This window comes from Pelobates fuscus, chromosome 13 (genome assembly GCF_036172605.1).
Source record: "Pelobates fuscus isolate aPelFus1 chromosome 13, aPelFus1.pri, whole genome shotgun sequence".
Classification (NCBI taxonomy): Eukaryota; Metazoa; Chordata; class Amphibia; order Anura; family Pelobatidae; genus Pelobates; species Pelobates fuscus.
Window position 1 is genome coordinate 90,124,041 of NC_086329.1, and position 27,935 is coordinate 90,151,975.

Below are 27,935 nucleotides of genomic sequence, written 5' to 3' on the forward strand. Positions count from 1 at the left end.
GTGGGTACATTTCGAAGTGGAATTCCACTTGATTAAGGAATCCCCTACATGTCTTAGCGTCCCCTCCATACCTAGGTGGCGGGGTTAGATGTGCAGAAGCATTAGACATATTAGCTGTGTCCGGTATAGGGTTTACAGGAGGCGTAGGTACAGGTACCGGAACAGATCTGGACAACAGTGTCTGGATGGCTTGAGCCATTTGATCCATACGGTGATCCTGTTCTGCGAATCTAGCCTCATGAGTGGCCATCTGTTGACCTAAACCTGCGGGGTCCATGGCCCTATCGTAATGTCACGGTAATATACCCCAACACGCAGGAATAGTTCACAGTCAAGAGACAAGAAACAGAGTTCGTCTACCGGACCTTAGAATGGCCGGACTAGGACGAGAGAAAGACAGAGTCAGAACAAGCCGAGGTCAAGGGAACTGAGAGACAGCGTAACGTAGAACAAGCCGAGGACTGGTACACAGAGGACAAAACAGCGGATAAGCAAGCAAGGATAAGGAGAGAGCGGAGTCAGGAACAAAGCCAAGGTCAAGCACCAAAAAACCAACTGAACGATACAAGCACTAAAGGGAACTGGACAGAAACCACGATAGGGCAAGGAGCAAGGGGAAACAGGTGAGTATAAAAACCCTAAGGTTCACTTTGATTGGCTCCTGTCATATCCACGCCCCCAAAACGTGAGTGAATGGGGAATGTGGCCTGACAGGGGCCAATGGGAGACTGATTCTAATTTAGTCTCCCACTGTCCCTTTAAGAGCGCGCCCGAGACGCGCGGCGCGCTCTTAGTGTCGGGCGGGACATGTGACCGCTTCTCGCGGTCACTGCCCGCCTGACTGATCCCATCGTTGGCTGAGCCGCGCGCGGCTCGTGCAGGAGCAGGACCGCGCGCGGCGAGAAGGGAGGACCCCGGCCGGCCCCTGGAGAGGGTAAGTACCGCTACACACTACCTCTCTATATCCTCCTGGAGATCTGCTCTATATAACTGAACACAATACTCTAGGTGAGATCTTACCAGGGATCTATAAAGTACTATCACTACCTCTCTATGTCCTCCTGGAGATCTGCTCTATAGAACTGAACACAATACTCTAGGTGAGATCTTACCAGGGATCTATAAAGTACTATCACTACCTCTCTATATCCTCCTGGAGATCTGCTCTATATAACTGAACACAATACTCTAGGTGAGATCTTACCAGGGATCTATAAAGTACTATTACTACCTCTCTACAGCCTTCATAGAGATGTATGAAGTGATGTCTCCTCCAATGGTCCAGATTTTTAAAGTACTTTTTTACCTCTCTGTGCCATTATCTGTGTACTGTGCTCTCTCCCTGATCTTTGTTATTCAATCAGTTAACAGATTGTACAATGACTCATGGAACTTCACTTTAAGTTGCTTCTTCCTCACGTATATTACTGTCAGCCCATGTGTTTAATCAGAGAGTAGTGGGCTGTGCTTTGACTGTTACAAAGTGCAGAGAGCAGTAACAGACAGAGGCATAGGAGGTAACCCAAAGAATCTAAGGCTGCCATGTATCGGACACGGAGCGAGAGGATTCTAAATGGGCAAGGGTTAGTGAGAAAATAAAGGGCAGAAATTTCACAGGGATAGCGATAGAGAGAACTTGAAAAGGAGAAGTGGTAAGTTCGGACTATAAATACAGAATATATGAGTGCAGCGAGCTAGAGAGACAGAGACCGCTGGCAAGAGAAAGATTCAAGTCTAAGGTATGTAAGAAGTGAGTGGCTTCGCAGCGGAACGAGGGACTGCGAGCTGGATGAAGAGAGAGCAGCACACAGCCTGACAATCCGAGAGACTGATCACACAATTGTGAAAAATGGGACTGCATTAGTCGGCAGTGCTTCAGCACTTTGCTACAAGACTGAAATGAGAAGAGGACAGATTAAAAGGGCCAATAACTGAAGAATCCCAATAGCTTCATGTCGTGATAATGGCAGGCGCAGGCTGGCGAGATCCCTGGTTGGTGCTTCTCTGTGCTGGGATACTGTCCGTGACCGACACTCAGGAATCCCTGTGTCCCAAACCAGGTAACTCTGAGCTTCAACTTGTGGCTTATACCCATAGCAGACCCTGTGCTTACTACCACTATTAGATTGTTAGCATTTGTTCTTGTTGTGTTTTGATGGACTTCCCTTGCTTTTCTCACTAAGACTATTTATTTCTGCTTTTTTTTTTTTCTGTTTTGCTTATTGTAGCAACTTTAAAAAGTACCCTGGGTTATCTCTATAATCGAATAGCGGTGCTGCATTATTGAACAATACACAATACACATATCACGGGTCACACAAAGGTATGAGAAAAGACCTGCTCTCCGCACCTGCTGTTATTTGGTATAACTGCAGACTATGCGCGAAAGATTTCAAAGTAGAACTTTCACTTCCCAAAATTTTGAATCTTACATTTATTTATATCTTGTATTCAGCTAATATCATGAGGGAAAATACAGTTAAAAGTAGAAATCCAAACGACTTTATCCTGTGAAGGGGCTACTCCATTTTAGCGCCCTGTCAATTGTCGTTATAAGGTCTGTCCATTGCTCCTGGTAGTCAGCATAGAGAAAGCATACAGAGAAGAGGGGGAATTTGAGAATGTTGCTATTTCTCCTCTTCATTTGCACTTTTCCTCTTGTTTTGCCTTGTCTGGACTGGATTTATAATATTATTTGCTAAATCTTTAAACAAATGTAAGAATAAAAGAGCAGTTTATGAAAAAAATTTATTAACACAAGTTATAGATGATTTTCAATGTTTTATTCAATAAGGTATCACGTAATGTAAAAGGTGACAGTTCTCCTTTAATATCCAGTATTATAATGGGAAGACTGGACTATAGGAGCATACAGTTTCATGTTCTAATATGACTACCTGCCACACAATGCTTAAAGGAACGCTAAAGGGTTAGGAATACAGAACTGTACTATTCATATTAAAGTTTTCCTCTGCAGCCCCTTCGTTCCACTGGCAGAAAAAAATATACAAAATTATTTTTACACATCTTATTCCAGCTCCGAGGTCTGCGTGCTCCATCTCTTCCTCCTTCAAAGTCAGTGCCGAGGGGGGAATGTAATGCACATGCGCTTCCAGTGCCACATGCGCATTAAGCCTTTTCCCATTGATACAATGCTTTCCTATGGGGGATTTGAAGATGCTGGATGTCCTTTTGAACATAACCGTAAGAAGCACCATTAGAGGCAGTCCTATCCCTGCAATATAAACATTGCAGTCTCTCTGTCAATGCTGTGTTTTAGATTACAGGGTTAAGTAGACAGGAAGAGTTCTTCCAGAGCCATTTCATTGAGACAAAGTGGTCTGGGTGCCTATAAGTTTCCCTTTGCGTAATTTGCAAAGACCCCAGATTTTGACTTATCTGAGCCTGTCCCTTGCGGCGGCGTCATCCTCTTTTGGCCAGTCCCTTTTCTTTTCTCCTGACCCTTCAGCTGCCAGAAGCTGACGTCACTGCAGTACTCTCGCACATGCATGAGGGATTGACTCTTCTAGACCGCGGTAGCTCTACCCAGTGTTTAGAAGGGTCGGGCATAGGAAATATACAGAGACAAAGCAGTCCCTAGTTTGTCTCAGTATATCTCTTTACTGGCTTGGAATTTCAGTGAAATACAATACAAGTATTTTACAAAGATTCTATGTTTATGATAATACTCACTTTGTGTGTGTGTGTGAGACAGTGTCGCTTTAACATCTAGTCCTACAATGCGAGAGGCTGCCACAGTATCTGTATATTGAATCATAGTTGCACAATGGGAGATAATCCTAAAAGAATCTTACAATCCACTGATATACTTTGATACCCTGTACAAACAAGCGTACAATCTACAGGTACAATGGAGGACTTGTACCAATGAGCTTTCAATCTAGTGTTAATATTAGATACTGACACAAGGAGCTGACAGTTCTCTACTATCTTATTCCTATTAAACGTACAATTTAATGGGTCAACTACCGACAAATATTTTCTATTACACAACGTTTAATGCACAGTATTTGACGGCATATAAAGAGGCCCTACAGGATTCATCATGTACGTGCATTAAATAAATGTATGGTGTTTGAATATTATGCGTATTCACAAGGGCACATATCAGCATATTTATCACTACCCAGGACATACTCGAAAACGAGAGAAATTTCAATGTATCCTTTCTGGTAAAATATTTTATAAATAAATAAAACGACACCAGAGCGGGATTTGTTTACTTATGGAGCTGAGAGAGGGGACACTGTGTGCTCTGTGCAATGGTCCAAAGGTCACCGATGCAGGACAACAGAGCTTTTTTTTTTTTTTTTGTTTAAATGCGTCTACTTTTTTTAGCTTGCTCGTAGTTCTCTATCTATGAAAGCAGATTTCCTTCTGCATATGGTAGCTATAATTGTGGCTTCGCTCTGCAAAGAGGATCTTGCTCTCAGTTCCACAGAAGTGCGTGTGTCAAATTTGTTGCACTCATCTCTCGGGCGCTGACAGATGTTTTTTAGGTTTCCAGTATGTAAATTGAGGAGACGGTGGATGTGGGCTGATTTGCATAGCACAATGTTCTCCGGGGTGCATCCTGCACGCCGCGCTTGGGCACCGGACTGTTTTGTGGCGAAGCCAGCATGTGTGGATAGAGCTGTTGATACGCGTTTAGTTCTTGTTGAACACCTGGCCTAACTTAAGTGTAAAAAATAAATAAAAAAATAAGCAAAATTTTTTACTGAAATAAATAAGGCAGACTTGCATGAAAAAAGTACATTACTGTCAATATATTATGTTTACTTTTAAACACAACAGAAGTGGCACTTTATGTCTCATAAAAGAGCTTGTTTTTTTTTTTTAAGTATTCTTCGATGTTACTTTCCATTTGACTTAAAAAAGTACTTAAAGAAGTACTGCCACTCTTAGTGTCTTTTACATTTTACAAAGACCCCTTGGGTGAAGTGCTATTTGTACTGATTTTTCGGTGGGGTGTGGAGAAGATTGTGGTCCTGCAGAAAGCCTCTTTTATAGGCCTGCTCTGTTGTAGTTTTCCCAGAGCAGTACAGTCACCATACGTATTCAGGTAGAGTTTGGACTACCAACAAGCGTGGTGACACCAGGAAGGAGCAGATTGGTGTATCTGACTACCTCCAATCATTGTTGAAGGCCCCAAAATGGTGGGATATTTATCAACTGTACATTTTCTTCTGCGTGAGTCTGTTGTATGAAGTGCTAGTACTTTCTGTTTTCTATTTTTTATCAGTCAATATTTTATTAAGGTTTACATAAGACACATGATATATTAGAGTATGAGCAATGTAAGTTCCAGTACAACAGTGTAATATTGCATAAGATGATAAAACCTAATTTTTGGCTAGAATCTTAACAAAAAACAAAAAAATCAGTGTTGCATAGAGTAGATAATGATTCACCACATGAGTACACCACAAAAGAAAAGATTCACGGGGGGCGGGGCTTGACCGCCGACAGGATCAGACGTGCTCCGTCTGAGCTCCTGCTTCAGGGCCTGGAAACCGGCATTACCTTGGAGCCAAAAGCAACCACCGACCCATATTGGTGCCCACGGTGACCTCCAGCTACTGGGGCACACGGGGACACCTTCCAAGACCCGGCATGGTATCCATTGGGGCCGGACAGGGCCCGGAGCGCGGCGGAGCTTGAGCCGGGATGGGACGGCCGCCCTCCCGGGTCTCCGACTGGCGTCTCGCGTATCCCCCCCTATGGACCGGGGGGTTATCCCGGTCTCCACGGGCACACACTGCAACGCTGTTCGGGGCCCAAATGACTGCACAGTCGCGGAATACTAGTCGGGCGGCGCCTCTCAAGATGGCCGCCGCACGCCAGCCTTGTGCGCGGCCCATTAACATGAAGGGGCTGCAGGCAACAGAGACCAGTCGGCACTGACTTCCCACCATTACAGCATACCCCAGAGCAATGACGGCTGATAAACCTGTGCAGTTCAAGGCACTAACAACCTTCACCACACAGGGGAAAACGGAGAACAAAAAGAGCAGAATCCTACTGGTCGAACCTTATAAAGCTGAATCACTGAGGTGCTCAGAGGGCCCACCCAGGCTGCAAGAAACCTGGCACGAATGCGGGCGATATGATGGAGATGTCACCACAGACAGAACCACCAAGCCCAGATACTCTACTACCCCCAAACGGAGGAAACCCAGGCCTCACTAATCATCATGGACTAATCATCATGGCCTCCGGGAGAGGGACTTACCAATTGCCCGAGGTATCAACAACTGCACCCCACAGACGAGCTACCGCCCCAGCAGGCTTCCAAGCCAGGGTACCGGACGAGAGGAGAGCGGCACTCAGTAGCAACCTGTAACCTGTTTCCCACCGAGGACTTAAACACTTACATGCACATACAGATCCACCGACGCACCACAACACTGAATAGGCACACTCCCAGCACACACAGGCAGCCACACAAAAGTATGAAAGCTACACTTAAATCACTCACACCTCATTGCACTGCACTCAGGGTGGGTGTCTGCCGACGGGTGCTGCGGCCTCACTCACAGCCCCTGCTGCCGTGGCTTATTAAATCTCTGGGCTAAACGAACATAACCTCAAAAGCATAACCATATTAAGCTACTGTTACTAAATGACCAAACAATTCATTATTTCACTGAAAACTTGCTTACTTTATTGTTTCTCAGCATGCAACCTACACAAAATCGTAAACCTAAGTGTGGATATCAGCTATATAGCATGTATACCACCAATCACTAAAGTCTAACAGCCTGAGATCTTTATGTAATACGCACCTAGACACATGTGCATACTCTGTCTCTCATCTCAACATAAAATGCCGTAACTAACCCTCTATGCTATAGAAATGTATGCATGTCTCTTTGACTCACATTAAGGTTATTCTCTACACGGAGACAAAGTAGAAATATTAACCAAGTTCATAAAAAGAAAATTTGTGCAATCAAATCTGCCACTGCTTAACCTGATTACACCAATATACGCTGTTGTGGCGTTTGAAAATGCAATGTACACTCCTGCACATCAAAAAATAAAGAATAAAAAAAAAGAAAAAAAAAAGGAAAAGATTCACTAGGCATAGGAACATAAAAAGCAGAAATCAACAAACCAAGAGTGGCATCATAACACTTGAGTTTATCATGGACTGGGTAGTTATTATAGTCAGTCAATCAATGCCTAGAGCTTGATATAGTCCAGTGATGGCGAACCTATGGCACGCGTGCCACAGGTGGCACGCCGGGCCCTCTCTGTGGGCACGCGGCCATAGCTTTGCCATCACTGCAGAGTAGGCGCCTGCCTGCCCGAAACGGTAGGCGCCTACTCTGCTTCCGTGTCGGGAGGATCGGAAGCAGGGGGGAGGGATCGAGGAAGCAGCTCTCCTGTCCTCCCGTGAGCTGTGTGGAGCGTTGCCGCGCGTTACCATGGCAACGCTCCACACAGCATCGCGCGGGAGGACAGGAGAGCTGCAGGACCTGTCCTCCTGTCCTGCATACCACCACCGGACCACCAGGGATGGCTGTGTTCTCCCCCTCCCCTCCCCTTCACCAAAGGTAACAAGAAGGGAAGGGGGGGGATACTGATGTAATAACCTACCCCCCTTACCCCCAGCACCCCTACCCCTACTCCCAGCACCCCTACTCCTTCTACTCCCCCTACCCCAGCACCCCTACTTCCCCTACCCCCAGCACCCCTACTCCCCCTACCCCCAGCACCCCTACTCCCACTATCCACAGCACCCCTACTCCCACTACCCACAGCACCCCTACTGCCAGCACCCCTACTCCCACTACCCACAGCACCACTACTCCCAGCACCCCTACTCCCAGCACCCCTACTCCCACTACCCACAGCACCCCTACTCCCACTACCCACAGCACCCCTACTCCCAGCACCCCTACTCCCACTACCCCCAGCACCCCTACTCCCAGCACCCCTACTCCCACTACCCCAGCACCCCTACTCCCACTACCCCCAGCACCCCTACTCCCAGCACCCCTACTCCCACTACCCCAGCACCCCTACTCCCACTACCCACAGCACCCCTACTCCCAGCACCCCTACTCCCACTACCCACAGCACCCCTACTCCCACTACCCACAGCACCCCTACTCCCAGCACCCCTACTCCCACTACCCCAGCACCCCTACTCCCACTACCCACAGCACCCCTACTCCCAGCACCCCTACTCCCAGCACCCCTACTCCCACTACCCCAGCACCCCTACTCCCACTACCCACAGCACCCCTACTCCCACTACCCACAGCACCCCTACCCCCAGCACCCCTACTCCCACTACCCCCAGCACCCCTACTCCCACTACCCCCAGCACCCCTACTCCCACTACCCCCAGCACCCCTACTCCCACTACCCCCAGCACCCCAACTCCCAGCACCCCTACTCCCACTACCCCCAGCACCCCTACTCCCACTACCCCCAGCACCCCTACTCTCCCTACCCCCAGCACCCCTACTCTCCCTACCCCCAGCACCCCTACTCCCACTACCCCCATCACCCCTACTCCCACTACCCCCAGCACCCCTACTCCCAGCACCCCTACTCTCCCTACCCCCAGCACCCCTACTCCCCCTACTCCCAGCACCCCTACCCCCAGCACCCCTACTCCCAGCACCCCTACCACCCTTACCCACAGCACCCCTACTCCCAGCACCCCTACCACCCCTACCCCCAGCACCCCTACCCCCAGCACCCCTACCCCCAGCACCCCTACTCCCCCTACCCCCAGCACCACTACCCCCAGCACCCCTACCCCCAGCACCCTTACCCACAGCACCCCTACCCCCAGCACCCCTACTCCCCCTACCCCCAGCACCCCTACTCCCACTACCCACAGCACCCCTACCCCCAGCACCCCTACCCCTGCACCCACAGCACCCCTACCCCCCTACACACAGGACCCCTACACACAGGACCCCTACCCACAGCAGCCCTACACACAGCACCCCTACCCACCTACACACAGCACCCCTACCCCCCCTACACACAGCACCCCTACCCCCCCTACACACAGCACCCCTACCCCCCTACACACAGCACCCCTACCCCCCTACACACAGCACCCCTACCCCCCTACACACAGCACCCCTACCCCCCTACACACAGCACCCCTACCCCCCCTACACACAGCACCCCTACCCCCCCTACACAGCACCCCTACCCCCCCTACACAGCACCCCTACCCCCCCACACACAGCACCCCTACCCCCCACACACAGCACCCCTACCCCCCCACACACAGCACCCCTACTCCCCCACACACAGCACCCCTACCCCCCCACACTCACAGCACCCTTTCACCCAAACACACACAGCACCCTACCCCCCACACACAGCACCCTACCCCCCCCCCACAGCACCCTACCCCCCCCCCCCCCACACAGCACCCTACCCCCCCCCCCACACACAGCACCTTACCCCCCCACACACAGCACCCTACCCCCCCACACACACAGCACCCTACCCCCCCACACACACAGCACCCTACCCCCCCACACAGCACCCTACCCCCCCACACAGCACCCTATCCCCCCACACACAGCACCCCAACCCCCCACACACAGCACCCCACCCCCCACACACAGCACCCCACCCCCCCACACACAGCACCCCACCCCCCCACACACAACATTACACACAGACACATACACTGCACCCCTCAATGCAGTATATGTGTGTGTGTTCAGCAGTCTTTATGTATTCAGCAGTGTGTGTGTGTGTGTGTATTCAGCAGACTGCGTGCGTGTATTCAGCAGACTGCGTGCGTGTATTCAGCAGACTGCGTACTCAGCAGTGTGCGTGTATTTAGCGGACTGTGTGTGTATTTAGCAGTCTGTCTGTGTCTCGGTGTGTGTATGTATTAAGCAGTTGGTGTGTGAATGTGTTCAGCAGTCTGTGTGTATGTATTGCATTTGTTGGAGATACTAATATAAGCTTAATTTATATCATTATTTAAATTTTTTATAATTTAACTCTGTGTTGTGTTCTTCTTTTAAAACAAAAGTTGTTAACTGTACTAGTAGTTTTTTCTAAACGTAAACCTCAGTATTCAGGTTTAATTGCCATGTTGGCACTTTGAGGGAAAAAAAGTTGGCATGTATTGCGGTTTGGGCACTCGGGCTCAAAAAGGTTCGCCATCACTGATATAGTCCCACAAAACTAAGAACCTCTCAAAGTTGTAGATGGTGTTCAGGCTAGTGCCCTCTTTGGATTCTTCCCCAGAATGAAGATGTCCGGGCCTCAGTTGGCTTGATTGTAGATAAGGTAGGTTGGAGCTCCTGTTCGTCAAGTCTCCACCAGTATCTATTGCAGATATCCAATGTGAGGTCCTCTTCCATTGTGTCTCCTCTAAAGATGTCCGTGATGCTGCCAAATAGACAACCATCTTAGGTTGCTCAGATTGGCAATCTGCTGTAGTAAACAGGTTGTCCAGAAGTGAGGTAGCTGCATTGATGGGCAATGATGAAAAGGGAGGGGGTCATGGCTCAGGTGATCAATTGTGGGTACCCATGCACAGCCTGTCCAGGTGGTCGGTTGCTACTCCGTTTCAGGGTGTTGACTAGGCCGTACCACCTGGAACTCAACAGCTTCAGTAAATTGCCACGTAGAAACTCGATTACAGATTGCTCAGTACTCATTTAAATATAGAAGGATCGTGGGGACACATAAAGCAGTGAGAGAGCGGTGAAGTGAGAGCTCACTATCTCCATCTGTCTAGTCTAGCACTATCATTATTTTTTAGACACATCAGCAATATTAAAGGAACACACAAAGAACCATAGTGCCTGTAGCGGAATGGACCTTGCTACAGTAGTACCCTTATGCCGCTACAGGCTGTCCGTATTCCCTGTTCCCATTGTCCCCTATAACCATAGGGGCTTGCAGTCCCTGTGTGATACATATCTCCCTATTTTCTACCCCTGTTGGTGCCTTTTTGTGGACTTAGACAGTAATTAAAACTCTTAAAACTCCCGAACTCTCTAAGCCATTAGAAACGGCAGTCGAACACGTGGCGGCGGCCATCTTGTTTTGTCGAATGCATCCAGCAGTGTCGACGGCGCAATCACCGCTAAAGTCTTACCTTCCATGGATGTTTGCCAATTCGAACGGGAGTCGAACGGCGTCCGGGGGGAATAAGCTCCAAAACATAAAAAAAAAAAAAGAACCAAAGAAGTTGTCTGTGCTTTCAATTGATCAGTTAGGGGTTGAAAATATTGCTTAAAGGGACACTCCAGACTTTACTTTGCCAAAGTGCTTTATGTGTGAAGAGTTTGTCCTCTTTTTTGCATTTTACAAAAATTGCAGATTTAAATAGAAATTTGCACTTTTATAACTTAGCCTGATTACACCCCCTGCCTGACAATCAGACAACATGCCCTGTTACTTCCTGGTTTGGTTAGCTCAGTGGAGCTAAACTCAAGAGGCAGCAATTGCCCAGAGCACCTGCCTTGTAAAGACTTCTCATTGAGTTGCAAGGTTTGGGTGGGGTCACAAGGGAGGTTTGCAAAGGCTTCAGAAAAAAGATCTGCAGTTTTTCAAGCTGTTTTTAAATATAGCCACAATGAAAAATGCATAATTACATACAAGTTTCCATTTGGTTTATATCCTACTAAACAGTGAATTATATGTATTTAGAATTTGAGAACTGGAGTGTACCTTTAAATTGGCCACTTATTACTACAATTTAGTTCTATTTTGTTAATCAGAAACATCGCTAGATTTTTGACAAATTAACTGTCTAATATCAGGTCATAATAACCTAGTTGGAAAATAGTTCAGCTGGATAATTTTTGTATTTTAAGCAATTTTCTAGTCCAAACAAAATTAAATTCTGAAAAAGAAATATTCAATAGAAGATGGTAGCAAAATTGACATTGTATCACTCCTGGTCAATGCCTTAATTATCAGTTTAGAATCTGCTCTTTTCTTCTCCACCCATGCTCTCTCTTTCTCTCTCCAGTAATATCTCCCACTTCTGCCCTTCCTGTCTCTGCCAGTATTTATTTGAGTCTCACTCTCTCCCCTCTCACTTCCAGCAGTCTCTCCAAATAGTCTCATGGTCCTCATGTATTCAAATGTGAGCCTGACTTGCCCAGGATGCAATAAGACAATGTCCTGGAAAAGTCACAATCGAACTCTGGCGCCGGTGAAGAAAGTACAGCAGTTACTAAAAAATTTCCGGTACAAAGATGTGGGTAATTACACCTGTTTCAGCAAGAGTGACCCAGTATGTTCTGTGCAGCTACTAGTAAAAGGTGAGGCGATTAAAGGGAAATAATCAAGTAATGTAGAGGGGCACTAATGCGAGTGGTCTGTGGGTGAGATGTAACATAAGACGATAGAAAAGGGGATTCATATTTACTAAAATTAGCTAAACTTTCACACAGAGAATGAGACCTTTTCTAATAAAAGTGATTACCTGCTAGAAAGTGATGTTACCTTTGCGTGAGGCAGAATATCTTCGTAAATGAGATCACCTTTTAGTGTGCTAGACACCCCCTAGTAAATAAGATTACCTTTGTGTGATTCAGGCATCTGTTGTAAATGAGATTACCTTTTAGTGTACTAGGCATCTCCTAACGAATAAACGACAATTCAGTGATGGAGTGTCTCTCTGTATAGGGACCTGAAAATATGTGCAGAGCCACTTACATTTAATAGAGCTTTACAGCAGCTCCGAATCTCTGAGCCGGTATAAAGCTCTATTGAATATGAGTGGCTCCCCACAAATGTTTGGGTCCCTATACAGAGAGACACTCCCCCATTAAACTTTGTTTGTTCCTTTATGTCTTTCATATATATCTACTGGAAGCAAACCATCCACCAACATTGATCTGTTATCAATTATTTAGCCAGAAAGAGAGACCCTTGGCAGGATTGTTGCTGCTGCATATCTGCGGAACTGCTCTAGTACTTGATTCAGTGTTTGTATTACATCTCCTAGTGAGTGAGATTACTTTTCAGTGAGTGAGCAATCTCCTACTGGATTCACCACAGAGAAAATTCAAGGTAAATTCAAAGAGAATTTCAAATTTAAGGTCAAAATAGCCGACCTTAAAAAATTCTCAAAGTTGGCTATGCTTTCAGTTTGTTTGCTCTGGACTTAAATTCTGAAATTCTCTTTAAATTCACTTTGAATTCTCACTTTAGCGAATTATCCTCCCTGCTTGTGAATGAGATCCCCTCTCTGCAAAGTAGACATCTCAGAGTAAAAGATTACTTTCCAGTGAGTAAGACCTCCCATAGAATGTCGAAATACCTTTCAATAAGCGAGAACTCTCAGAGAAAGTGGGCAAGACATTTCGTAGTTAGTAAGATTATCGTTCAATGAGTGAGAGCTCTCCTTTTAAAACACGTTGCCTTTTACCAAGCGAGATCTCTCCCAGAAAGTAATTTGCTTTCAATGAATGCTTCCAAGTGAGCGTGACTCTCTCTGTGTGAGCTCTGTAACATTCCTCTGTATAGAGAGTGAGAGTTGAGAGGCGATTTTGATGGTATTCTCTATATAATCAGATTCATATCGTGTTCTTTTCTCAGAAACATTGGAGACCCCAGTGATACAGTGTTACCTCCGGCACCCCAAAGGTAGAATCACCTGTGAGTGGTCCCCAAAGGAGAGACTTCCCAAACGGGCCAAGACTACACTCATTACAATCATATTTAACACTATGTAAGAATGGTCCACATAGATCAAAAAACAAATAAAGGAATCCACACAATACTATTTATTGTAAATAAATGTGTATATCAAGTGGTTGTTCTCCTTCTGTTCACAGCACTGATTCTACAATCCAAAAGTGGCCTTGCACTTACAATGGCACTTCAAACAAGGTTCAATGTCACATTGGAAAAAAGCTAAGCCAGAATTCAAAATTGTCCATATCGATGTGTGTGACGAGCTTATCCGATAGCCGAAGGAGCGAAACTTTATCCAGCCATATAAAACGTCTAGGTATGTTTTAAATTAGGTAAAATTGTGGGAGGGGTTTTGTTTAGATAAAAATGTCCTGTCTTGTATATCACTGAGACAACAGTAAATTTAAATAAATAAATGGCCTCACTCATAGGACTTTGAACAGTGTTTTTATTCCATTTATATTTTTTTATTTAGATGATCGTTCGTGTGTAACAAATAAATGACATTACTAGCTATAGAAGTAGTGCGAGGATCTCACACATAATAAATATATCTCTTTCAACAATAGACGCACGATATAGTCACTAGTGCAAGAAAAAAGGTAGGATTAAGATTAACTGAGAGAAATCATTTGCTTAGCGCATAAAACAGAATCAATACAATGTGAATCTTGATCAAATCTAAATAGCGCGGGATTAAAAGACTTGAGCATCCTGTATCGCTGGCAAATATCTGTCTGTCTGTCTGTCTGTCTGTCTGTCAAAGCTCTGTTTATAGGCAAATTAAGGTACTTAGATACAGCGCACTGAAACATAAATATAAATAAAAAACCCAATGCACAAAGAATAGATCAACAGCGCCCTGCTCATCGCCATGCTCTTATGGTGATCATCCTACTACCAGACTGGGAATTAAACTCCTGTAACGAGACACCCCAAGAGTCTGGACTCTACATCCAGAGCCATCCACTCAACTGGCCTCAGCGAGAGCCCATATGCGTTGCCCACCTGTCCAATTGCTTCTGGTGACCTTGTTGGCATCTTGGAAGGGCACTGTTGCTTGGTATTGGTCCTTGTATTCCTTCAAAGTTTTGGGCAGCATCCAAGGGGTGTCCCCCCGAAGACCCTCAGCCTGAGTATGTGGCAGTGTGTGATGAACCTGCTGTAGATCCAGTTAATTGATAGTGGCTTGAGTGTCCTCTTGGGTTTCCCTAATATGGGCAAGACTATCCAATGTTCAGGGAATACTCGGCGGTATTCCCTGAGACAAGATATAATCTAGCTCTTTCATCTTTGACATTTGCAGTCGTCTGCTTAATTTCAGCTAAAACACATCAAATAGGTCATCCAGGTGAGCCTGTATGTTTTTTGACAGACCTCTGGATTCATAAGAGTTTGTGACTTCCTCCATCTTGAGCAGGCATTTGCACAAGACTTTATGTTGCATAGGCATTATGAAGGCCAAGAATTTATCAGTGATGCTGGAGAAACGTTGAAGATAATTTGCAGGGATAACCCTCACAGGCATAGGGGAAAGCAGGGATTCGTACTTTGTCCTCTAATTTTGGGCAAATGAGTGTGGCGAGATCGGTATTTTCATAGGTTACATTTTTTAACACATATTACATAGAAACATAGAATGTGTAAGAACCATTCGGCCCATCTAGTCTGCCCAATTTTCTAAATACTTTAATTAGTCCCTGGCCTTATCTTATAGTTAGGATAGCCTTATGCCTATACCATCCACTACCCTCTCAGTAAAGAAATACTTCCTGATATTATTTTTAAACCTTTGCCCCTCTAATTTAAGACTATGTCCTCTTGTTGTAGTAGTTTTTATTACAAAGTATTTAACCAGGAAAGGTACATTCAGATTATTCTGTTTTTTTTCAAGTACGTCCTGGGGATGTTACCTTAGCCCAACATCCAGGGGTTGTTACTATTACCCAAGTTAATTGTACTCAGAAGGATGAAGGGTTGAACAGATTCTACTGATGATGCATTAGCCTACTGAGCTATCTCACCGGCTTATTATTTTGAGAGACTTGCAGGTACAGAGAGCATCCCCTGCAGTTTGAATGCCTAATAACTGCTTTAAAAAGTCAGCTCAATGGGCAAAAAAACAGCTTTTGTGCTGGGAGCTCTGTCTAAATCCGACTGATCAGCATGGCAGTCAGGGCGTAACCCCCCTTAAACAGTGTTTTTAATGTGTCAAATAAAGTGCATAACACCAAAATTGCAGATCAACATTTTTACTTTATAGGACCATTATAATCTTGATAATGACTCTGTAGGGTTGAAACGTTGATCTGCAATTTTTGTGTTATGCACTTTATTTGACACATTAAAAAACTGTTTATTGTTTACTTATATACAAGCGTGGGTGAGCTAATGTAATGCTTAAATAACAATGAATAAAAAAAGTTTTTTTTATTCACACAGTTCAGCCAAACCCTCCCGTCAATGTAACCATATCTCCTGTGAGAGGTGCACCCCGAAAGTTATATGTCTCCTGGAAGACGCCTGAATTGTGGACTGAACCATTCTACCAATTACACTATGAGATCCAATACAGTGTCGAAAATTCTCAATACACCTCTAATGTGAGTATCACAATAGCAGCTTCCTTTAACAAAATCAAACAATGTCACCGCTGTGCACCCACATGAACGGATAACCATGTCACAAGGTTATTTTTCTTATCTGAACAGATATTGCCTTTTTGCCAAAACACATTCGTTGTCAACAAAAGTGAAACTGCATCATTATGGAAAGAAGAACACCACTTTGATGTTAGGAAGAGCTGACACCAATGTCTCATTTATATACCTCCTCTGCACAATGTTTTCTTTTCTGCAATTTGTTTCGGTCTGTTTTATGTAGATTTCATTTTTTAATTTTTTTATTATTCCGTTTTTACAATTCTGCTTCCTTGATATCATAATCATCAAAATGATCTTCTTCTTAGCCACATAGAAATATAGAGTGAAAAAAGGCAGAACATACTTTTTGTATTTTGTGTAACTAAAACGGGTGCTTTGTGTACTTAATGCACACACTTGTGCTCAGAAACAAACAAAATACGTAAATATTTGTATTATTAATCTTTTTTTATCTATATGTTTGATAGCAGTGGGCCCATAAAATCCCCTATAGTGAATCTGATTAAAATTACAAGACTAGGGGGCGGGGCCGGACCGCCGAGCTGGACGGTCGCAGTCAAAAGAAGCTCCTGCTACACAGCACCAAATACGACCAAAAACCGTATAGAGCGACAGAAAAACTGACCGACAGAAACAGTGCTCAAAGCAGAAGGTCTGCTGGAACCAGGGAGAGGCTGGCTTATCAAGCTGCAGTCCCCTGGAGGAGAAAACTCTGTTGCCCTAACTGAGGCCTTCTCCGGCGGTGAGTGGGGCGGACGGCCGCTGGCCTGCTGCCCCACTATCCTGCAATACAGCACCCAGCCGAGAGCGCGAACCCGAGCCCTGTTCCCCCCCCCTATGGACCGGGGGGGGGGGGGGGTTGATCCCGGTCCTCACCCTAATGCCCTGATCGAGAAACCGTGGGGTCCAGCCGCTACGTCCAAAATGGCGGACACCATGTGAGCAAGAGACAGAGGAGGAATCACCACCCTCCCCGTACCAGCGGTTGACACAACAGCTCCTGCCTCCAGACACCGCCATGCAGGGAAGCGAGCCGCCTATTACCTGCCCCAGCAGCCGTCCAAACCAGCGACGATGGCGGCAGCGCAGGTGGGACGGAAATACCCAGCGATCCGACCATTGCCGAGAGCAGAGACTGAGCTGATCACCAAGTGTAGTTCCCCTGCTCGAGGACGGACCTCCTACTCACCACCTGTCCAACCTGCAACAAAACGGGCCACGAACAGATGACCAGATGCAGGCAACACCAAGTCTCCCACCCCAGCGGTCCACAGCCCTGAGAGGACCAAAAGGGACGGACATACCAGAACGCGGCTGCAGCCCCAGAGAAACCAACGAGAAACTTACAAGGCAGCATGGCTGGACTGTGTTCTGACACCTGCTCTGGTAGACACTCGCCCCCTGCTACATAGAACGAGCAGAGGAGTTGCCGGTTAGTGGTGGGATCCCCCCTGCTGGAGCGGTCTCAGGACCACCACCACGACGGCTCCCCGCTGACTCAGATTAGGGTGACAATATCAAAAAAGTGACTAATCTAGCTTAACTGCCACTCATACTCAAAATGTACTAGCCTGACTGTAAAGCTATCATTGTATGCAAGCATAACCTGTAACAACTACAGACTAGCATAAACACTGACCAAGCCTTACTATAGTATAAATCCATTCGTCTCAACCAAACTTAAGCTGAATATAACATAACATAAAATTGTGCCTGTCAATCTCTTGTCCCCCACATGCTTAGCGAGGAAAATTCTTGAGGACTGCTTTCGGGGCACCTCATGACTGCTTGTAATACATACGTGCACTGCAAAAATAAAAAATGTAAAAATAAAATTACAAGACTAGAGTATTCTCCTTTAACAACCAATGAGAAATACGGTAAATCCCATTTACATCATAATATGCTTGGTGTGCTGTTGGCCTTCAAGGAGTTAAATACAATTTTTTTATTTTTTTATTGTTTATTCCCGTTATCTGCTAGTTTCAATACATCCGTGCATACTTACCGTATATACTCGAATATAAGTCGACCCCCCAAATTTTACCCCAAAAGCTGGGAAAACGTATTGACTCGAGTATAAGACTAGGGTGGGAAATGCAGCAGCTACTGTTAAATTTCTATATAAAATGATATCCCCAAAAAATTATATTAATTGAATATTTATTTACAGTGTGTGTATGTATGAATGCAGTGTGTGTGTGTGTGTGTATGAATGCAGTGTGTGTGTAGTGTGTGTGTATATAATGCAGTGTGTGTGTGTATGAATGTAGTGTGTGTGTGTGTGTGTGTGTGATGCAGAGTGTGTTTGTGTATGTGATGCAGAGCCTTGGTGGGGGTGGGCATTTTTATTATTTTTTTTTAATTATTATTATTATTTTAATATTATTATTTTTTTATATATATTATTAATATTTAATTTTTATATTATTATTATAATTTTTTTAATATTATTAATATATTATTTTTATTTTATTATTATTTACATTTTTATTTATATTTTTTTCGTCCCCCCTCCCTGCTTGATACATGGTCAGGGAGGGGGGCTCTCATTCCCTGGTGGTCCAGTGGTGTGCACTGTGTAGGAGGGGGCTGGCAACGAGCTGTTACTTACCTTTCCTGCAGCTCCTGTCAGCTCCCTTCTCTCTCGTCCGGTCCGGTCAGCTCCCCTGTCAGCAAGTCTCACGGTCTGAGTGCCGCTCGGAGCATTGCCACGGTAACCCGTGGCAACGCTCTGACCACGCGGCTCTCGCTAGACTTGCAGTGGGGCTGACAGGACCGGACAAGAGAGAAGGGAGCTGACAGGAGCTGCAGGAAAGGTAAGTAACAGCTCGCTGCCAGCCCCCAACAGGACCGCCGGGCTTGTAATGAGCCCGGCGGTCCTGGTCTGTATTATGCCAATGAAAGTTGCCATAATACAGACATTGACTCGAGTATAAGACGAGTGGGGGTTTTTCAGCACAACAAATGTGCCGAAAAACTCGACTTATACTCATATATATTTTGTTTTTTGATAAACAATTGAATTTGATATATTTTGGCGCCCCCTATATATGTTTATATATCATATCTATGAAGTGATCTATATTTAGTGGGGTGGCAGCCAAAATTGTATATTTTATATTTTTTGTTTATTACCCACTATTTCGTAGTTTTCCATTTTTCTTCCTTATAATAATATGGTGTAAGCAGGGCTTATCTTTCATCTCAGAGACCCGTAGGCATAGAAATCTTTGGCCCCCTCTACTTTTTTTTAACCAATGCTCATAAAAAAAGGCCAAATTAATTCACTGCATTAAAAATACATTTAACATTTTCATAACAATGCGAATGTTGGATTATTTCCTTTTGCATGTTTTCACCCATCTTACCACCAATGCCTGTATATGAAGAGTAATTCGCTATTCTGGGAATTGTTGATTAATTCAAAGAGCATTCAAAGTGCTTTGGACATTTTCAGACAAAATTGCCAAACTTAAAAAAAAATTGGAGAATTTTTAAAATTTGCTGATTTACTCCCCCCTCCTCCCCCCCCCCGTAAAAAAGAAAATCACATTAAACTCTCTTTGATTTACTGACAATTTGCGCTTTAATGTATTCATTTATCCACGTAGAATGACTGCAAATACATTGATGTATGGTGTGAATGCATACATTGTGTGATATGAAGTTTGCATGTAGTATGTGGAGTGTTTAACCCCTTAAGGACCAAACTTCTGGAATAAAAGGGAATCATGACGTGTCACACACGTCATGTGTCCTTAAGGGGTTAATATATTGCACCCGATCCACTCCTGTACATTTCCAGGAAGGGCACCATGTGTGGTTGACCCTTCATATGTAACTGAACACATTTATTCTGCTGTGGGGTTTAATTGAACTTTCTTGCCCCAATGCTGCCGCTCAGATATGTATTGTTTTCTCATTTGTTTTGTCATTTAAACTGTGCTGCAGTTCTATCCATCTCACTCTCATCTCTGCACCCGTTGTGATTCGTTTCCCTTGCACTTTGTTCAGGGATCAGCCACAGAAACCTATTACATGATTGAGGACGCTGTGATGGGGAGAAAACACAGAGTGATGGTGCGTGCTCAGGACGAATTCAAACACGGATTATGGAGCAGTTGGAGCGTGGCGGCAGAAGGCACCCCTTGGAAAGGTAGAAAAGCCAATGGTCAGGCTGGGTCGCATGGAGAGTCTGGACACTCTGAGCTAAGGCTACCCTACTGCTTCATATAAAGCAGGGGTGCCTAAAACTTCAGCTTCCATGATGCTTTGCCATTCTAAAGATGTGCAATGCATCATGGGAGTTGTAGTTCTACAACATCTGGGGATCTACCTTTTGGCCACCCCTGATATAGAGCGTTATATGGGGGCGTATCTGTCACTTGTGGCGGAAATGTATTATTGGTACCCCCTAAATTGTAGATTTGTGTTTGTGTGTGTGTGTGTGTCTCTCTTCAACGGCCCTAACACTGTTTTGTAAGGGAAATTCCAAAGACATGCAGTTACTATGCTACATACTGTTGAACTGTTTTACCTTTTTTCCTTTGTCTGTTCCTTTGCTTCCTTTTTCCTCTCCTCTTCAATTAAAGGGATCCTTTAGGGCAGGAAAACAAACCAGTTTTTCCTGGCACTATAGGGTTAATAGGTCCCCTCCTTCCTCGGAACCACCCTCACGCTGGGCTGAAGGTGTTAAGACCCCTTCAGCCACTTACCTTAATCCAGCGATGGGCTCCCTCAGGGCTGGTGACCTCTCCTCCCCCTGCCGATGTCAGCTCCCAAGTGGAACCGAATGCGCATGCGCGTCCAGAGCCGTGCACGCATTCATACCGTCCATAGGAAAGCATTTATCAATGCTTTCCTATGGACGTCCAACGGGAGTTCAATGCGATTTTTACACTGAGAATCGCGGAAGTGCTCCTAGCGGCTGTCAGGGAGACAGCCACTAGCGGCTGGATTAACCCTGCAATGTAAACATAGCAGTTTCTATGAAATGGCTATGTTTACAGCTGCAGGGTTAAAACTAGGGGGACCTGGCACCCAGACCACTTCATTGAGCTGAAGTGGCCTGGGTGCCTATAGTGGTCATTTAAGCTATATCATAGGTAATAAATAGCTTTGTAACAATATGATTTCATTCCATTTCAGTATTGTGCCTTCAGTTTATCGAATGTCTTTGATAAATAAATAAAAAAGAATACTATGTATATAAATGTGTGTGTTCAAACTTTAGAAACGTTGGTGAAAAACAGTAATCGTGAATCAGCAGGTCTCGCACTTTCAGACTGCGAAATTTGGAATTTGCATGAAAAACCAGAAACCATTAAAACCATACCACCAGTAGTTCCTTTAATGTTTCCGAAATGTGTCAATTTTTTTAGTACGATTTACGGCAGTTTAATTTCCATAGAAATTTGCAGTTTCAGCAAAGCCTGCTTATGTAAATCTCAGAAGGTCAGAATCTGAAAGCTGATCTGTTTCAAGCTGTTCTGAACGCGGAGAGATAAATACTTTTCATGGTGTTAAATATAGTTTTGTTTTGTGTTTATCAAATTATCAAATAGTCCCTATTGTGTACTTTAAGTTCCTTAAAAATGTATAAGAGGTTTTTTGTTTGTTTGTTTTTTAATATAAAACGTAAAAAGTGGTGGATGCAATGAAGCTCCATCTAGCAGAGCAGTGGTGTATTTTGGATTTGTGCTACCCTAGGCACAACTAAATTCGGGCACCCCCAAAATCTAAATTTGCCCCCCCAATTCGTGTCAAGGCCATTTTTTTGACTGACAAACACATGCCCTCATTGATACATGCACTGATATACACTCACGGACAGATACACAGTCATTGGCACACACTGGTTAACCAACACACTGACAGACACACACCCACTCACTGACAGACACACACTGACACACCCACTCACTGACAGGCACACACTCTCAGATACACATAAAATGACATACACACACTGACACACACTCACAGGCACACCCATTCTCACTCACATACACACACTGACAGCTACACTCACCACTCACTCACAGTAAGGTGGACAACCCCAGAACACGAGGCAAACAAGGCATTTGTCTGGGAGCTTGGGGTGGCATTTTGTGGCGCCCCCCCCGAAAGTGCCGCCCTGGCAAATGCCTTGTTTGCCTTGTGGTAAATACATCCCTGCATATACACACACACAGATACACATATACCCACACACAGATACATGTACATACTGACACACACACATACCCACACACAGACAAACATACACACTGACACACAGGTCTCAATTTACATATTTCTATCCGTCCCCTGCTTCCTTACCTTTAGGGTGCAGGAGTGTGGCTTCTTGTCCTGGATGAGGCTGATGGGAGCCTGTCAAAGCTCTCTATCTGCATATCTATCTCCCTTCTCCCTCTCTGTGCCTTCTCCATCCTCGTAGCACTGGCTGCCGACATTAAAGGGCCCTTTATCAAATCTGCCTGCTTATGGTTTTTGCCCTTAGTGAATGGGCTAACCGATAGACCCCCAATGCCCACATCTTCTGAGTGCTGTCCTGTGCGTGGCTTTATGTGCAAATCAAGCCTCACAGCTGCTTTAGTATTTTGTCTGCATCTTGGCTGTTCGTCGCCTACCGATGCTTGCTCCTGTGCAGCCGCACCGATGCACCATCACTCCATCCCCGTATGTACGCTACTGATGACCATTCTGAAACAAATCTACAGGTCATGTACGTATGGAAACAACATTTTAAATATTTAGTGTTATGTGTTTTTTTTTTTTTTTCGTACTTTATTTTTGTGTGAAAGTCTCGTTACATCAACAGCATACAATGTTTGGTGTACATTAGGCGAATGACATATTCATTTACAGTATTCCTGGTATAACATCGGTATTCCTTTGTCTGCTCACAGTACTATGCATGTCACATAACAAGGTCATTTCACATTTTGTATGTTACATATAACTTGAGTATCAAACCAACGGCATTCCTTGAACTATAAACCATCTACGCTAATGTGGTCCTTTCAGCCATAGTTAATCCTAAACTTCGGTTGTGGTTTGTGTCATCGATCCCTTATGATGTGGTCCCGGTCCAGCCAGGTGGTATGATGTCTGTGTAGCTTAGGAATTTGGCGTCTAACCCTCTTCCCGAGATTGGAAAGAGAAGAAGTTAAGTAGTGAAGAGGTATAGCAGGAAAAAAGATGAAGTAAAGAGAAAAGGGGGGGAGGAGAGGAAGAGGAATATAGAAATAAAGGAGTGGAGGGGGAGGGGGGGTGCGTCAGTTCCGCGAGGACCGGGGGTGTCCGATGGCTCGCCTTTTGTACCCGTCTGTTGAGGTGTCTCCTTTAAATGCAGATCATGCCCAAAGAGCCGTAATATAAGTGGGCGAAGGCTATGTCATGTCGTGGAAAAGTTCGCTACTCGTCCATGATTCCCACATCTTTTCAAATCTAGACATGGAACCGCGCACCTTGGCTGTCAAATTGTCCATTAGATATACTTCTTTCAGATTGGATATCACCTTCCGTATGGAAGGCAATTTTACCTTTAGCCAAGACTGTGCGAGGGTTCTTCGCGCTGCCAATGTTACTTTGTGTACTAATTTTTGTTCCCTGTTAGTCCAGTCGTCTAGGGATCTGTTCAACAAGTATGTCCAGGGTTTCAGCTCGGTGAGTGTTATGTGTTTTTATGTTAGAAATAGGCATCCACTCACAAAGGACATAGAAAACACATTTCAATACTTCCCCAAATTGTGCAATTTTGGGAAATTCACTGGTAGCTTTGAGGCTGGTGAGGTATTCCCAAGTACAGTGTTTCCTTTATCTTCAGCAGCTGATGTGTATGTTTGATATTTCAGATAACACATTTTATTATTATTTTAATTTTTTTTGCAGATGACATGCAGACTTTGCCAACACAGGTGAGTAAGGGACTGTAGGCTGTTAAATGATTGATGGTGAAGAAAAAAAAATCAACACAATTTTAAATATAATCTCTTTCCTAGGATCCTTCTGAAAATGACATAACGTTCTTCACAACGTCAGAAGAAGATTACTCCACGGAAACTGAGGATGGTGAGTTGACTGAATGAAAGTTTTGTTGTCCAGTGCACTGGTTCCTAAAGAGACACTACAGGCATCCAGACCAGTTCAGCTCATTGAAGTGGGTGCATAATTAACCCCGCAAAGGTAATTATTGCAGTATTTAATAAACTTCAATAATTACCTTTGTGTGTTAACTCCATCTCTAATGGCTGTCTACCAGACAGCCACTAGAGGGCCTTCCGGGGCATAAGGCGACTTTTGGTCACCTAACTGATGCTGGACATCCTCATATGGGAAGTCCTGATGCGAGCGCTAGGTCTTTATCACATTTGGTCTTTTCCACCGGGTGTTGTTGGGGGGGAGCAGTGAAGGTGGACATCGGCCATTGACTCAGGTAAGTAACATAAGGTTTTCTTAACCCCATTCTGCATTAAGGGGAGGGAGGGAAGGCACTATAGGGAGCTATAGTGTCAATCGGGTGATTGGTCGATTTCCTGAACTTCAAGCTAAAATGTAACCAAATCACAAACCGACCTGAAATGCCCAATGGCTGAGCATGTCAATTTAGTTTTGTGATTTAGAGAAAGAGAATGTGGATGGGAGAAAAGAGATGATTGACAGTAACCAGGGGACAGTAACTTAATGTTGATTTTATTCACAGCAATAGAGGAACAAAACAGGAGAACCAGTTAAAAAAAATAAAAATCCATGCAGTGATTCTGCAGTAGATGGCAAATTTGTAAATGGTGGTTAAGCGGATTATATATGCAATATTTCTTAAAAGAAGAAAAACTACCACGACAAGAGGACATAGTCTTAAATTAGAGGGGTAAAGGTTTAAAAATATCAGGAAGTATTACTTTACTGAGAGGGTAGTGGATGCATGGAATAGCCTTCCAGCTGAAGTGGTAGAGGTTAACACAGTGAGGGAGTTTAAGCATGTGTGGGATAGGCATAAGGCTATCCTAACTATAAGATAAGGCCAGGGACTAATGAAAGTATTTAGACAATTGGGCAGACTAGATGGGCCGAATGGTTCTTATCTGCCGTCACATTCTATGTTTCTATGTAATATGTGTTAAAAAATGTAACCTATGAAAATAGAGCAGATAACATGTTCAAATGATCAGAAAATACATAATTTCCAATTAGTTTTTTTTTCTTGCATTCACATGTTTGGATGCAAAATTAAATAAAAATCTAAGTTTTAAAACCATAACCACTAGTTTAGTGTCTGCATCTCATTTGACATTGACTCTGTCCTTCCATTTCTTGCTGCAGAAGAGACTCCGGTGAAGACTGTAGTTCGTCGGTACACACTCCTCGTGGTTGGCGTCAATTTGGGAATTTTTATTATTCTGTTCATGGTGATAACGATGAGGTAAGTAAATGATTTGTGGACATTGCTTAGACTCTAGATAAGAATATAAGTCATACTTTGATTGTGGTCTGCTTAGCAAAAGTGTAACCTAATTGAAGGAACCCTTTAAGTACCATAATCAATAAAGCTTGAGGAGTGTCCCAGTATTATATATTAAACGGTATTACCATGGTTTGACACTTATCTGGGTCCCACCCAGCATCTGTTCTACTTCCGGTCTTCTTGAGCAGGGGTTTAACCCCTTAAGGACCAAACCTCTGGAATAAAATGGAATAATGACCTGTCACACATGGCATGTGTCCTTAAGCGGTTAAAGGACCACTATAGTGCCAGGAAAACATACTAGTTTTCCTGGCACTATAGTGCCCTGAGGGTGCCCCCACCCTCAGGGACCCCCTCCCGCCCGGCTCTAGGGAGAGGAAAGGGTTAAAACTTACCTTTATTCCAGCGCCGGGCAGGGAGCTCTCCTCCTCCTCTCCTCCCTTTCGGCTGAATGCGCATGCGCGGCAAGAGCTGCGCGCGCATTCAGCCGGTCGCATAGGAAAGCATTTACAATGCTTTCCTATGGACGCTTGCGTGCTCTCACTGTGATTTTCACAGTGAGAATCACGCAAGCGCCTCTAGCGGCTGTCAGTGAGACAGCCACTAGAGGATTTGGAGGCTGGATTAACCCTCAGTATAAACATAGCAGTTTCTCTGAAACTGCTATGTTTATATAAAAAAGGGTTAAACCTAGCTGGACCTGGCACCCAGACCACTTCATTAAGCTGAAGTGGTCTGGGTGCCTAGAGTGGTCCTTTAATGAGTTCCTGTATTGAACAAAACTAATGTCTGACCTCTCAGCATAGGTGCATGGTGCGCTCCTCGGTCATTTATCAAACCCTGCTAAAATAATAGGACAGATTACTCTGGGCCAGGAGACTCCAAGCACAAACACAGGAGTGTACTTTAAAAACATTTTGTGCTCTACAGTTAGCAAAGCAATCTGCATGTGTTTATATTTAGACTTATGAGAAGCATATGGTTTTGCACTCTAAAAGGGTTAAACTGAAAGCAACATTTTTCTTCCCATTTTTAAGCTAATGACTACGATACTTTTTGTACTTGCTTTTTCTGTACTTGCTGACACAGTGCAAAGGCCACTTCTGTTTCCTTTAACAAACATCTGGAAGCTCAGTTTTCTTTGGGGAATAGAACACATTTCTGGCCTTATCAATGTGTACCATAGAGATGGATTGTGCTTCACTGATACTGACAGTACATCTCTATGGTTTATGGTGGGAATTAGCTCTGCCCATCGGGGTCAGAAAAATCTCCAGTTGATAGAAGATGCAGGTATAGTAAAAGACAATCACTTGTAAACTGCAATTATCAGAAAACTACATATAAAATAGTGACCTTTCATTTACACAGAGAGAATAAAAAATTTCACTGAGTTTTGAAGAACCTTTTGATCAAGATGTGGTTTTAAGAGTCCAGGGAAATTAGGAAAATGTCTTCCCTTTAAAAATGTAAACCCACCAGTCAAGAAGCAGTGTGAAATCATGAAATCAATGCTCATATACTTTGTCTTGATTTATTGTTGAATTTCAGGGTGCAAAAGGTTCGATGGCAACTAAAATTAAAAGGGAGTAAGTTAAGGAAGCTTTTTTCACCATTTGGAGCCAAAGGAGACACGGTTAAAAACGATTCTATCTTCATGACACCATGTGCATCACCAACTACAGAGACAAATTTAATTCCCACAGATCACACAGACACATGATCTGGACTTTTGGACAATATTTGTATCGTACAAAGGACACAAGTTTGGGAGACTGGAAATACACAGACATGGAAGCATACTTTTTGGACAAAATGGTTTATTTTCAGCATTTGAGACTGCAATGCCAGTGACGGGGGCCAGGCATATTTCTTTTGTTAATAAACACTTTATTATAATTTTAAGAGACACCTCCAGAGTTGTCATGTGGGTGATATGGACCGTGCTCATTCTTGCTTCTTGCATGTTTAGGGGCAAATGTACAAAACATTTTGTTTCTCGTTCAGTTTTGTTCATAGAGGAGGATTTGGGTGCAAACATTTGATCTCCAGCCAAGGTAACAAAATTCATTATGTGGTGGCGCATCCAGATTGCAAAACTGATTAGCTGTCTGAAACTG

General features: G+C 44.4%; 1 protein-coding gene across 2 annotated transcripts; it reads left to right on the top strand.

Moving 5' to 3' along the window:
• Positions 1-1,447: 1,447 nt before the first annotated feature.
• Positions 1,448-27,761, top strand: IL6R (interleukin 6 receptor). 2 transcript variants are annotated; one of them, XM_063439452.1, is made up of 10 exons: positions 1,448-2,060; positions 12,084-12,299; positions 13,582-13,714; positions 13,821-13,996; positions 16,123-16,283; positions 20,361-20,502; positions 24,243-24,268; positions 24,353-24,422; positions 25,674-25,773; positions 27,367-27,761. In XM_063439452.1, exons 1-10 carry the CDS (start codon positions 1,964-1,966, stop codon positions 27,536-27,538), a joined length of 1,293 nt encoding a protein of 430 aa, XP_063295522.1. In that variant the 5' UTR covers positions 1,448-1,963; the 3' UTR covers positions 27,539-27,761. The 2 variants fall into 2 exon arrangements, with proteins under 2 accessions (XP_063295522.1, XP_063295521.1); XM_063439451.1 differs by having other exon boundaries at positions 12,081-12,299; positions 27,367-27,760.
• Positions 27,762-27,935: the final 174 nt, after the last annotated feature.

What these genes read in the sequence shown, in the direction of transcription:
- IL6R (XM_063439451.1), top strand. Translation starts at nt 1,964, where the DNA reads ATGGCAGGCGCAGGCTGGCGAGATCCCTGGTTGGTGCTTCTCTGTGCT. An exon ending in TGCAGACTTTGCCAACACAG is followed by an intron (nt 24,269 to 24,352) that starts GTGAGTAAGGGA and finishes TCTCTTTCCTAG; the next exon opens with GATCCTTCTGAAAATGACAT. An exon ending in TTCATGGTGATAACGATGAG is followed by an intron (nt 25,774 to 27,366) that starts GTAAGTAAATGA and finishes GTTGAATTTCAG; the next exon opens with GGTGCAAAAGGTTCGATGGC.